A 14,097-nucleotide genomic window follows, 5' to 3' on the forward strand; every position below is an offset into this window, starting at 1 on the left:
AAAGCGCTGCGCATCACATTTCACAGAAGCGGAGGGCGCGGCGACGCGTCCGCTGGCGACACCTACCGACAGCGCTCAGTACTGCAGTGAGTTCAAGTTTTTGAACAGTCAGATTTTTAATTTTTTTTTTTTTTTTTTTGAGAAGCTCTTCTGCTCACCAAGCCTGCATTTATTTGATCAAAAATACAGCAAAAGGAGTAAAAATGTAAAATAATTTTAATTTAAAATAACTCTTTTCTATTTGAATACATTTTAAAATGTAAATGTAAGTGTGATTTCAAAGCTGTTTTTTTAGCATCATTACTCCAGTCACATGATCCTTCAGAAATCATTCCAATGTTTATTTGCTGCTCAAAAAACATTATGTTGAAAACAGCTGATGAATAGAAAGTTCAGAAGAACAGCATTTATCTGAACTATAAATCTTTTGTAACATTATAAATGTCTTTAGCATCACTTTTGATCAATTTAAAGCATCCTTGCTAAATAAAAGCATTGATTTCTATAATTTCTTTATATATACTGACTCTAAGCTTTTAAATGCTATAGTGTATAATGTTACAAAAGCTTTTTATTTCTATTTTCAAATAGAAAACAGTTATTTTAAATAGTAAAATATTTTACTGTTTTGCTGTACTTTGGATGAAATAAATGCAGGCTCGGTGAGAAGAAAAGACTTCTTTACCAAACATAAAACATTTTACTGTTTTGACTGGTAGTGTATATTCTGTTGTGTATTAATTAATTTATTTATATGTGCATTCATCTATATAAATATATTACTTTTTATCAATATAAAATATATTACTTTTTTTTTTTAAATGCAGATTTGTTTATTCTCAGGAGCATATCTGAATGCTGACATAAAAAAAAAAAGTGATAATGTTTCATGCTTTTTATTATTATTATTATTATTATTATTATTATTATTATGTTGAAAACAGCTGATGAACAGAAAGTTCAGAAGAACAGCATTTATCTGAACTATAAATCTTTTGTAACACTATAAAGGTCTTTAGCATCACTTTTGATCAATTTAAAGCATCCTTGCTAAATAAAAGTATTAATTTCTATCATTTCTTTATATATACTGACTCTTTAAATGCTATAGTGTATAATGTTACAAAAGCTTTTTATTTCAGATAAATGCTGATGCGGATTCTATTCAAAGAATCCTGAAAAAATATACTCAACTGTTTTAAATATTGGTAATAATAATAAGAAGAAGAAAAAAGAAGAAAGAAGAAGAAGAAGAAGAAGAAGAAGAAGAAGAAGAAGAAGAAAAATGTTTCTTGAACAGCAAATCAGCATATTAGAATGATTTCTGAAGGATCATGTGACACTGAAGGCTGGAGTGATGATGCTGAAAATTTAGCTTTGATCACAGGAATAAATTACATTTTAAAATATATTCAAATAGAAAACAGTTATTTTAAATAGTAAAATATTTTACTGTTTTGCTGTACTTTGGATGACATAAATGCAGGCTCGGTGAGAAGAAAAGACTTCTTTACCAGACATAAAACATTTTACTGATTTTACTGTTTTGACTGGTAGTGTATATTCTGTTGTGTATTAATTTATATATTTAAATGTGCATTCATCTATATAAATATATTACTTTTTTTTATAAAATACATTACTTTTTTTTTTTTTAAATGCAAAGTTGCTTATTCTTAGGAGCATATCTGAATGCTGACATTAAAAAAAATAGTGATAATGTTTAATGCTTTTTTTTTTTTTTTGGAGGTCCCTGTAAATATTGTAGATTAAATAATATCGTTTGCAAACAATCTTTGCATATTTACAGATTTGGCCAACAGTGACTATATTATAGTGAAAATTAAGTTGATGCTTAACCAGTCTTACCTGACAACTGCAACACACAGCAATGTTATAAGAGCTTCTGCATGCAAAAGAAAGAGCACTTGAATGTAGTGTAAATAAAACTTTATTAGTTATCTTAAAATGTATTAACCGCCTCAAAGTGCCCTATGACAGAGATTTATAGCCTTTTTTTTCCAACAATGATTATTTACAATATGAAGCGTGGTTCTAATTAGTCAGTTTCCCCCGAAAATACAATATTAAGTTACAAAAACAAACAAACAACCAAAAAAACATAGTAAATAATCAGCATACTATGAGTCTGTGTCTTTACATCGTACATGTGCTGTGCAGATAGTTAAAGGGTAATTTCATCTTACCTTAAAACAGAGAAAAAGGGGAATACAAACGAAATAATTCAGGAAAAACAGAGAGAATCAACCAAACTGAAACTTACAATCAAACTTATTGCACAAGTCTTCAAATCATACAAATGCAGCTTTAAAAAAAGAACCGTCTACCCTAAAAAAATGAAAAAGAGAAAGCAAGAAAAATCCATGTAATAAATTATATCTGGCAAGCTACAAATTTAAGAATAGTCTTTAAATTTTCTCTCAATTTCTGAAACTAACCAAGTTCCCTTGTACCAGTAACCATACACACACACAGACACACACACCGCTCGCACACACACACACAGATAAGTAGAGCAGGCCCTTTCATGTCAGTAGCATCTCTCAGCAGCAGCAGCAGAAGAAGAAGAGTCTGTCGTTCGGTCAGGCAGGTTCAGGCACGGTTCTGGTTCCACCTTACCGGAGCCAAGGCTGTAAAACACACACATGGGGAACAGAAGCCAGGTTACTTCAACTATGAGCTACAGGCACATGCATTAAATCAGCAGCCAAAAACAGCAGCAATTGCATTTCACGTCACAACAAATATGTGACAGCTCATTAGCTAGATAGACCTTTTTTAAGAAAATGTTCCAACACTTGTGTGTTGTAGGAGGTTGCCAGGGTATTGTTATGTTGTTTGTAAGAAGTCTGAGAGATCTTTAGCATGTTGCTTTGCAGGTAATGTGAATTTTGAGGCTTTAAGTTAATCTATTTAACTTTTAGTAGATATACACTACCAGTCAAAAGTTTTTGAACAGTAAGATTTTTTTAATGTCTTTTACTGAAGTCTCTTCTGCTCACTAAGCCTGCATTTATTTGATCCAAAATACAGCAAGAGCAGTAATATTGTGAAATATTTTTACTATTTAAAAAACAGTTTTCTATTTGAATATATTTTAAAATGTAATTTATTCCTATGATCAAAGCTGAATTTTCAGCATCATTACTCCAGACTTCAGTTTCACATGATCCTTCAGCAATCACTCTAATATTCTGATTTGCTGTTCAAGACTTTTTTTATTATTATTATTATTATTGTTAACAATATTTAAAAAAAAAATTCAGGTTTCTTTGATGAATAGAAATAGCATTTATCTGAAATTAAAAGCTTTTGTAACATTATATTACTATACCATTCAAAAGCTTGGAGTCGGTATAATTTATTTATTTATTTATTTTATTTTATTTTATTTTATTTTTTGGGACAGAAATGATAGAAATTAATACTTTTATTTAGAAAGGATGCTTTAAATTGATCAAAAAATGATGCTAAAGACATTTATAATGTTACAAAAAAATTTCTATTTCAGATAAATGCTGTTCTTCTGAACTTTATATTCAAAGAAACCGGAAAAAATACATAAATAAAAATAATAATAATAATAAATGTTTTTGGAGCACCATATTAGAATATTCACAGGAATAAATTATATTTTAAAATATATATTCAAAATATATTCAAGTAGTAAAATTATTTCAAAATTTTACAGTTTTTGCTGTACTTTAGATCAAATAAATCCAGGCTTGGTGAGCAGAAGAGACTTCTTAAAAAACATTAAAAGACGCACTGAAATAGCAAGTAAAAAAATTGATCGGTTTCCACAACAATAATATGTTTCCACAATAAACCTTGATCAGCAAATCAGCATATTATAATGATTTCTGAAGGATCATGTGACTGAAGACTGGAGTAATGATGCTGAAAATTCAGCTTTGATTACAGGAATAAATAACATTTTAACATATATTCAAATAAAATACAGCTGTTCTAAACTGTAATAATATTTCAGAATATTACTGATTTTACTGTATTTTTAATCAAACTAACGCAGCCTTGGTGAGTGTAAGAGACTTTTTGCAGAAACATTTTAAAACATCTAAACGTTAGTGTAAACTAAAAGCTACTGGCTATCAAAATAGTTACAGGACAGTGATTTCCTGAGCAAACAATTTCACAAGAAGCAAATAAACAACTGGAGAAATTAAAATAAAGGTCAGGAATTCAGTTTCCTGATATAATGATACCATATCAATTAAACGGAATACTGGAAAGGAAACAGACCACACTGCAGAAACCTGATAACAAACCATGAAGTATTTGATAAGAAACACATATGTGCTTAATTTAGCATCTGATCGGCGCATGAACTGCAGGCTGAACATCAGTGCTTACATCTGGGATGTCTGCTTCTGCTAGTTTCTTAACATATGGAGAGTTACGGAGAGTCTTTGAAGGCTACGCTTAAACTCGCAGCTGCTTCTGCATACTAAAGACACGCTCACCATCACACGGGAATCCTCACGCTCCAGAACCTTCTGCGCCTGGTCCGGAGGAAACTTCAGCATGGATGTTATGACTTTGGCCATTGTCTGAACAAGATGCAACAGAAAAACGACATGAAGCTGAAATTCATTTAATCTTACAGTATGTTATTTAAAAGCATGAAATGACAACTTAAAGAACTAGTTCATCAAAAAACTAGTTCTGAATAATTTTTTTTTTCACCCTTGAGTTGTAGGAAGATATTATGAAGAACATGTGTAACCAAACAGTTGATAGTCCTCACTGACTTCCATAGTGTGGGAAAAATACTATGGAAGTCAATGGGCACCAGAGACTGTAAATGATGACTGAATTTCCATTTTTAAATGATTACATCTGTTTATCAGTCATGTTCCCCATTTACTTTATTTAAACAAGTGTCATATTATAGGTTGGAGTTAACAGTTTAATAGGAAAACTACACAAATGACTGAAGCATACACACATATACAGAGATGTTTTCATTTCACAGAAAACAGACCTACACTTAATGTTATTTTAGTAATATTTATTTTCACATTTTAATTTTAGTTTAAGGTTTAGTAACTATGTGTTTTTATCATTTTTAGTAGTGTGTGTGTAGTATATAAATGTGTGTGTACATACATTTAAGAACTTTTATATACTAATACAGCATTTAATATTTATTTTTTTGTAGATTTGTCTTATTCTTATTTATTCATATTACATTTATTTGCATTTTAGTGTCAGTTTTATTAATTTTGTTGTGCTTTGTCATTTTAGTATTTTTTTTATACACACGTTACCAGTCAAAAGTTTTTGAACAGTAAGATTTTTAAAGATTTTTTAAAGAAGTCAAGCCTGCATTTATTTGATCCAAAGTACAACAAAAACAGTAAAATTCTGAAATATTTCTACTATTTAAAATACTTGTTTTCTATTTGAATATATTTAAAAATGTAATTTATTCCTTTGATTTCAAAGCTGAATTTTTAGCATCATTACTAGAAGTTAGTAGAATTTTTACAGGTTTCTATGAAAGTTCAGAAGAAGAATAGAAATCTGAAATAGAAATCTTTTGTAACATTATAAGTGTCTTTATCACTTTCGATAAATGTAAAGCGTCCTTGCTAAATAAAAGTATTAATTTCTTTAATTTCTTTCTGTTCATCAAAAAATCCTGAAAAACAAACATTTTTGATCAGCAAATCAGCATATTATAATGATTTCTGAAGGATCATGTGACACTGAAGACTGGAGAAATGATGCTGAAAATGTAGATTTGATCACAGGAATAAATTACATTTTAAAATATATTCAAATAGAACACAGTTATTTTAAATAGTAAAAATACATAAAAAAATTTTTTACTGTTTTTGCTGTACTTTGAATAAAATAAATGCAGGCTTGGTGAGCAGAAGAGACTTCTTTAAAAAACATATAAAAACTTACTGTTCAAAAAACTTTTGACTGGCAGTGTATGCGCACACACAATATCTATTTACCATTATTTTTTACTTCTGTTAAGAGTTTTAGTAGTTTTAGTACTTTTACTTAAACTTATTTTCAGTTAGTATATTTCATTTTTTTTCCATTTCCTTTCTTTTTTTCAGGTCAAGTCAGCTTTATTTCAATAAACAAAAACTATTTTTAATAGTTGTAGTTACAACAACAACACTGCCGGCCATCTTTAGCAGAGCTGCTGCTCCACGCTGTTCTGTGAGCAATTACATCTCGCAAAGACAAAACGCTCATTATCTGCAGCCTGCTGGGTAATCAGCCCTAGATAGATCTGCCAGCGCCCGTACGCGGCGCTAATCAGAACCAGCGCGGCCGTTCACCCTAAACAACTCTTTTAAAATGGCAGGCGCTACTGGGTCATGTGATGAGAAGGAGCCACCGGGTCGCCCGCCGGACATCCTCTCTGACAGGGAGGCCTGTTGTGATGTCATAAGGACCCGACTGTTTATTAGCAACGAGGGGGAATCCCGCTGGCTTCGAGGCGGCGTTAACCGGGCCGTTAATTAGTCCTGGCTAAACGGACAAGATTCGCTCATTAGGGTCCTGTTATAAGGACACAACATAACGCTGGTGGGAGTTTTCATGGGAATGAATAATTTTACGGGCTTCCATTCGGACTCCCCGTCACACTTATTTACTGCATCCTTCCTCTAACAAACGGCATTATTATGTGGTGGAAAACTGTGCATTGTGGGAAAGAATATGATAAAATGAAAGTTTTACGACATGGAAACATGTAATTATTATTTTAAACATAGCTGTTTATCAGTAAATGGGTCGTTCCTACATATGTAGTAGCAGACCTGGGTAGTAACTGAGTACATGTAATCTGGATGACGTAATCAGATTAAAAAAAATTAAGTACTTGTAATTAGATTAAATGACATTTTTAAATACTCGTAATCAGACTATAGTTACTTTATGGTTTACATATTATTTACACAATAGCAATAAATTATTCATAATTTATTGATTCATCCTTATTCCTCTTTTTCATCTTTTAAACGTTCCTTTCTGATTATATATATATATATATATTTTTTTTTTTTTTTCTTACTCTTTGTATTTTAAATCAATGTGATAAACAATTTAGGTCAAAAGTAATCTAAAAGTAGTCTGATTATATTACCTAAAATGTGTAATGTAATGTATTACAATTTAATTAATGTAAATTGGAATCAGTAACAGATTACAATTTGTAAATAATCTACTTTCTTATTTATTTAGTATTTATAAATTTTGAAGTAGCTTTTATTTTTTATATTTTTATATTTACATTTTAATTTTAGTTAACATTTTTGTAATTTTATTATGTGCTTTATTTTTTTCAGATATTTCTATTTAGCTTTAATTTATTTAACAGCTGTTTTAGTAATTTTAGTATTTCAGCTTATTTAACTTTTAGTTGCTAAAGCTGCATTTTTAATTTTCATAAAAAAATTTTAATCTATTATTTTTTTATTTAATTTAATTTTATTTTATTGTAACTATTACCTGCCATTAATTATCTTTTATATTTTTAATATATATATTTTTTAATTTTCATTAAAGTTTTCATCTAATATTTTATTTTATTTTATATTTTATTTTATTTTATTTTATTTCATGGTAACCATTCCTTGCCATTTAATTATCTTTTGAAGTTTTGATAAATTAAATTTTCAGCTTTACATTTTAATTTTAGTTAAAATTTTAGTCATTTTGTTGTGCTTTAATTTTTTTCATATATTGCTATTTAGCTTTAATTTATTTAATAGCTGTTTTAGTAATTGTAGTACTTCAGCTTGCTGCATTTTTAATTTTCATTAAAAAGAAAATATTTAATTTAATTTAATTTAATTTAATTATAACCATTCCTTGCCATTTAATTATCTTTTAAAGTTTTAATAAATTAAATAAATATAAATATACATTAATGAAATTTCTAAGTGTCTAAGCTTGAGCAGAATGTATTTCTGGATTTTTTTATGTAATTTTTTATATACACAAAAAAAAGGGTAATTTTTTAAGTGTTACAGAGTTCAAATAATACTGAATAACATTCATAACACAAATACAGTCTCTCCCTGAATGACGTCATCATAAAGTGTAATAACCACCCATAAAATGTACCTTTGTCTCTCTTCCCATCATGTACTCAAACATGACCTTCTTGAGGTACTCGAACTCGGTCGGCTCACTGAAAGGGTCCGCACTGTTGTGTGACAGATCTATAGAGACAAACAAACAACAGATTTATCATAATCATTATCACAGAGTATCTAAGTGCACTAGAGACATTAAGCTCAGTTTTAGAGGAAACAGTCGCTGTTTTTAAAGCACAGCCTGTACAAAAACTTGGCTGTTTCCTCATTCACTCCAGTTCTGCTGAATACTGCTCCATCAGGGCCATAATTAAAAACAGAGCAGCCAGATGACGAACTTATAAATCCTCCAAACACTCAACACCAACCATCATCGTCTAATAGTGGAACCAAGAGAGTCAGAGAGGATGTCATTAATAGAAAATCACATGATTGGATAAGAAAATATGTGCAATGCTACAAAATGCAACTAGACTTTAGATTGAAAACATGTTATGATGTTGGAGTGGTTGCCAGGGAATGACTATGATGTTGCTAAGCAGCACACTTTTAAAAATGTTTCTTTTTTGGTACTGATGGTTCCATAAAGAACCTTTGGAATCAACAAAAGGTTCCTTATAGTGGAAAAACATTTCTTTAGATTTTTCTTCAAAAAAGGTTTTTTGGGGAATCAAATGGTTCGGAATCTTTATTTTTAAGACTGCAAGGGAAATTATGAGTCTAAGCTGCTGTTTAGGAGTTCAAATCTGAAGTATTAGCAATAGTAAGAGTTAATCTTTCAGAACCTGCGCTGCTGATTGAGGATAATTTTCCTCTATTTTGACATCAATGAGATAAGCACGCATTCATACACTCAATACATTCTTTAAACACACAGCACGGCCTTTGCGTGGCAATAATCAGCCCGTAAATCAGAGAGCTAGACGCGCCTCACTTCCAGTGGCAGTAGTTAAGAGCGCCGGCTCGCAGCAACACTGGCACACTATAATGACAGCATTGTGGCTAAATACAAGAAGCTTTGGCTCAGTCTAGGTGGGGGCCTTTCCGTTTTCCACCCTGCGTTTAATGGATAAAGAAGTGAGAGCAGAAACGTAACAGGAGGCTTTCAGACCATGAATGAACAAAACACATTCAAACACAAAACTTGAGTTATTTTAAAAAGCATGTTATAAAGCTGGCAATGGGCGGGCAGGTTTCTGCACTGTTGATAGCATGGAAAGCATGACGTAAAGAGAACAACACAACATTAACCACTGCAGTTCAACTTCTACACCCAACTCGTCAAATTTTAGAAATTACAACTGTATTAATTAGGGAGAAGAATACAATATTGTATCTCACAAAAAGTGATGCATTACACACATGTAATAAAAGACAAAATACATGCATTAAAAATTTTTTTACATTTTTTCTTTTTAAAAAATTAATACTTTTATTTAGCAAGGATGCACTGAATTGATCAAAAGTGTCATTTGGAAGTCACAAAAATTCAAATAAATGCATATTAGAATGATTTCTGAAGAGTCGTTTGACACTGAAGACTGGAGTAATGATGCTGAAAATGCAGAATAAATTACATTTTAACATATATTTAAATATAAAACAGGTATTTTAAATTGTAACGAGACAGTAAAGTTCGTAGACAAACTTTAAGTTGACTTAAAAAAGCCTAGCCAGAAATTTTGCAAAAGTTTTAAAAGCTTGAAGGTTTTCAGTCTGAAGTTTGAAATACTTGAAATAGTTTTAAAGATTAAAGTTCGAAAGTTTTTAAAGGCGATAAAGGTTTCTAGTGTACTTGTGGTGGTTGCTAAGGTGTTTCTAGGGTATCTGGAGTGGTTGCTAAGGCACTGCTATATGGTTGCTAGGGTACGTGTGGTGGTTGCTAGGGTGTTGCTCTGGAGTTGCTAAGGTACTCAGGCTGGTTGCTAAGATGTTACTAGCATGTTGTTAGCATAATTAGCAAGTTACTAGCATGATTATCAAGTTACTAGCATGTTGCAAACTTGTTTCTAGCATGATTAGCTAGCTGCTAACACGTTGTTAGCCTGTTTTTAGTATGAGTAACATGTTACTAGCATGTTGCTAACATGTTTGTAGCCTGATTCGCTAGTTACTAGCAGTTTGCTACCACGTTTCTAACATGATTAGCTAGTTACTAGCAGGTTGCTACTATGTTTCTAACATGATTAGCTAGTTACTAGCACGTTACTAACATGTTTCTAGCATGATTAGCTAGTTACTAGCACATTACTAACATGTTTCTAGCATGATTAGCTAGTTACTAGCACATTACTAACATGTTTCTAGCATGATTAGCTAGTTACTAACAGGTTGCTACCATGTTTCTAACATGATTAGCTAGCTACTAGCACGTTACTAACATGTTTCTAACATGATTAGCTAGTTACTAACATGTTACTAACATGTTTCTAGCATGATTAGCTAGTTACTAGCACATTACTAACATGTTTCTAGCATGATTAGCTAGTTACTAGCACATTACTAACATGTTTCTAGCATGATTAGCTAGTTACTAACAGGTTGCTACCATGTTTCTAACATGATTAGCTAGCTACTAGCACGTTACTAACATGTTTCTAACATGATTAGCTAGTTACTAACATGTTACTAACATGTTTCTAGCATGATTAGCTAGTTACTAGCACATTACTAACATGTTTGTAGCCTGATTCGCTAGTTACTAGCAGTTTGCTACCACGTTTCTAACATGATTAGCTAGTTACTAGCAGGTTGCTACCATGTTTCTAACATGATTAGCTAGTTACTAGCACATTACTAACATGTTTCTAACATGATTAGCTAGTTACTAGCAGGTTGCTACCATGTTTCTAACATGATTAGCTAGTTACTAGCACGTTACTAACATGTTTCTAGCATGATTAGCTAGTTACAAGCATGTTGCTAACCTGTTTCTAGTATGAACAGCATGTTATTAGCATGTTGTTAATGATTAACATGTTACTAACCTGTTTCTAGCATGATTAGCTAGTTACTAACATATTGCTAGCATGATTAGCTAGTTACTAACATGTTAACCTGTTTCTAGTATGATTAGTATGTTGTTAACATGATTAACATGTTATTAACAAGATTCTAGCATGATTATCAAGTTACTCACATGTTGCAAACCTGTTTCTAGCATGATTAGCTAGCTACTAACATGTTGCTAGCCTGTTTCTAGCATGATTAGCTAGCTACTAGCATGTTACTAGCCTGTTTCTAATATGATTAAGCTGTTACTAGCATGTTGCTAACATGTTTCTAGCCTGATTATCTTGTTACTAGCATGTTGCTAGCCTGTTTCTAGTATGAATAGCATGTTATTAGCATATTGCTAATGATTAACATGTTACTAACCTGTTTCTAGCATGATTAGCTTGTTACTAGCATGTTGCTAGTCTGTTTCTAGTATGAATAGCATGTTATTAGTATGTTGCTAATGATTAACATGTTACTAACCTGTTTCTAGCATGATTAGCAAGTTACTAACATATTGCCAGCATGATTAGCTAGTTACTAACATGTTAACCTGTTTCTAGTAATTAGTATGTTGTTAACATGATTAACATGTTATTAACAAGATTCTAGAATGATTATCAAGTTACTCTGTTCTAGCATGATTAGCTAGCTGCTAGCATGTTGTTAGCCTGTTTCTAGTATGAGTAACATGTTACTAGCATGTTGCAAACCTGTTTCTAGCATGATTAGCTAGCTACTAGCATGTTGCTAGCCTGTTTCTAGCATGATTAGCCAGTTACTAACATGTTTCTAGCCTGATTAGCTAGTTACTAGCATGTTGCTAGCCTGTTTCTAATATAATGTGCATGTTATTAGCATGTTATTAGCATGTTGTTAGCATGATTACCAAGTTACTAACATGTTGTTAACCATGTTGTTAACCTGTTTTTAGTATTATTAGCCTGTTGTTAACATGATTAACATGTCAGTAGCATGTTGTTAGCATGATTAGCTAGTTACTAACATGTTGCTAGCCTGATTAGTTAGTTACTAGCATGTTGCTAGCCTGTCTATAACATGATTAGCATGTTAGCATTTGTTTAAACCAGCTAAAACCAGTTGATTCAGCTAAAAACCACTTAAAACCAACCTAGGCTGGTTGTCTAGTCTTAGTTTGTTTAAGCTGAAAATAGCTGGTTTAAGCATGGTTGGTCTTTTAACCCAAACCACTTTAAAACCAGCCTGGGAGAGCAGCCAATTAGCTTAGGCTGGTTTTGTGTGTGTGTGGGGGGGGCTATAGGCTATTAGCTTAGGCTGGTTTTGCTATAGCAATAAACAGTTTAAATACACCTCGTTGTACAAAAGTTTTCACCCCCTCAATGAAAGTCTATGGGATTTTTTGTGGTTTTGATAGTCTGGTTTACGAAAATCGTAAGCTAGATCAGTTAGAAAAGATATAGCAACCTGAGTCAGACCAGTCTAAAGGTCTGGGCTGAGTTTAGTGGTTGTAGTTTAAAAGTCCTAGGAGGAGATACATTTTAAAATGTAGTCTCAGAAGAACAAGTAGCAGTTTAAACAGTTTTTCAAGCCAACTTATTATTTTATAATTTTACTGTAATTTAATCAAATAAATGCAGCCTTGGTGAGCAGAAGTGAATTCTGTCAAAATTATTTAAACTATTTTACTGACCCCATTTTCTTGAACAATAGTGTACATGCTCTTGCTAAAACTAATATGCACATGTGGTTAACATCATAAGCATCACAAGAATCCCAGATGTGCAGTAAATCTTCTGCAATGTCTCATGGAAGTGATGTAAGGATTAAGCAATTAGTTTTTTAAGTGAAACTGACTTTTGCATTACAGTATCTAGCGTGCACAAACGGCACAGGAGGAACAACCTACGACAGCCGTCTTGCCTCATTAAACCTGTGAATGACTGGCAATTAGCAGAAGGAGCCGTGTGTCTCTCTGGAAAGCCCATTTAACCAGTGCTGAAGACACTGGGGTGGCTGAACGTCCAGGAACAGACAGCCTGACGGAGAGAGCTGGAGCTCAACGTGCCGCTAAAACCCAAACAGGCCTTTGATCAGGAAGCATGGAGAAATGAGGGGCTAATAAATAACCCGACCTGTCTGACTGACCCCAAATCAGTCCAGCTGGGCCAACAGGGACGTAACACGAGCCACACCGGTCTCATCTCCAGAACAACACTATTTGATTGAGGAACTGGTTTACGACCGCCGTAAGCACATGCTTAAACTGCTGACTGCATAATCAACAAAATCCATAAATAATACAGAAATGCCAGTTATTTCAGTACTCTATCAAACATATATACAAAAACAAGTCGTTTTGGGGCATTTGCGAAGCTGTCTGTATCTTGTAAACAACAAATGAGTAATTTATGGGCAGTCAGAAGGTCAAAAAGACTTCATAGGCTACTGTTCCTTTAATGTAGAGGCCACACAGATAAGCTGAAGAACAGAGAGGATAAATAGACGGGTCTGTTTGTGTATGAAGTTTGTTTAGTTGCATGCCAAACGGAGATATCTTCAAAGGAAAAACTCATCTGGGAATATATTTAGAGGAATATTTAATGTGGTTTATGAGGAGAGAGGATGAATCCATTCCAAAACCTAGAGAGCCACCTACCTAGACAGCATTGTAAGGCATCATTGCAACATGAAGACGGTTCTAAAACACTTTCCTTGGAACAAATTCAGCATTGCAAATATATTTTTAAGATTATGCAATTGCAAAAAGCATTGCAACAATCTCTGTGAAAAAAAATAAATCATCCAGGAAGTTTGATTTATCTAATAAGATTGTCAAGTTGAAAGCACTTCAACTACATTAGAATTGCACAATTGCTGCAGATTTACCCATATTGGCAGGGGTGCACATACGTTTTTTAGCCTGGTTCTCATAAGCTGAGTTGCAGCAACTTTTTAGTGTTGAATTTTTTTTTTTAGTGTTGAAGCCTTTTAGTGTTGAAAAATTGGT

General features: G+C 32.3%; 1 protein-coding gene across 5 annotated transcripts in view; it reads right to left on the reverse strand.

Moving 5' to 3' along the window:
* Positions 1-1,933: 1,933 nt before the first annotated feature.
* golga4 (golgin A4) overlaps positions 1,934-14,097 on the reverse strand; it is a 54,276-nt gene continuing 42,112 nt past the window's right edge. For all 5 annotated transcript variants that reach the window (XM_051126212.1, XM_051126211.1, XM_051126210.1 and 2 more), the window contains 3 exons: positions 8,140-8,237; positions 4,506-4,592; positions 1,934-2,651 (listed from right to left, as the gene is read on the reverse strand). In XM_051126212.1, coding sequence (XP_050982169.1) covers positions 2,637-2,651; positions 4,506-4,592; positions 8,140-8,237 — 200 coding nt within the window. In that variant the 3' untranslated portion in view covers positions 1,934-2,636. The remainder of the gene's footprint in view (positions 2,652-4,505; positions 4,593-8,139; positions 8,238-14,097) is intronic.

The sequence above is a fragment of the Labeo rohita genome, chromosome 13 (genome assembly GCF_022985175.1).
Source record: "Labeo rohita strain BAU-BD-2019 chromosome 13, IGBB_LRoh.1.0, whole genome shotgun sequence".
Lineage (NCBI taxonomy): Eukaryota > Metazoa > Chordata > Actinopteri > Cypriniformes > Cyprinidae > Labeo > Labeo rohita.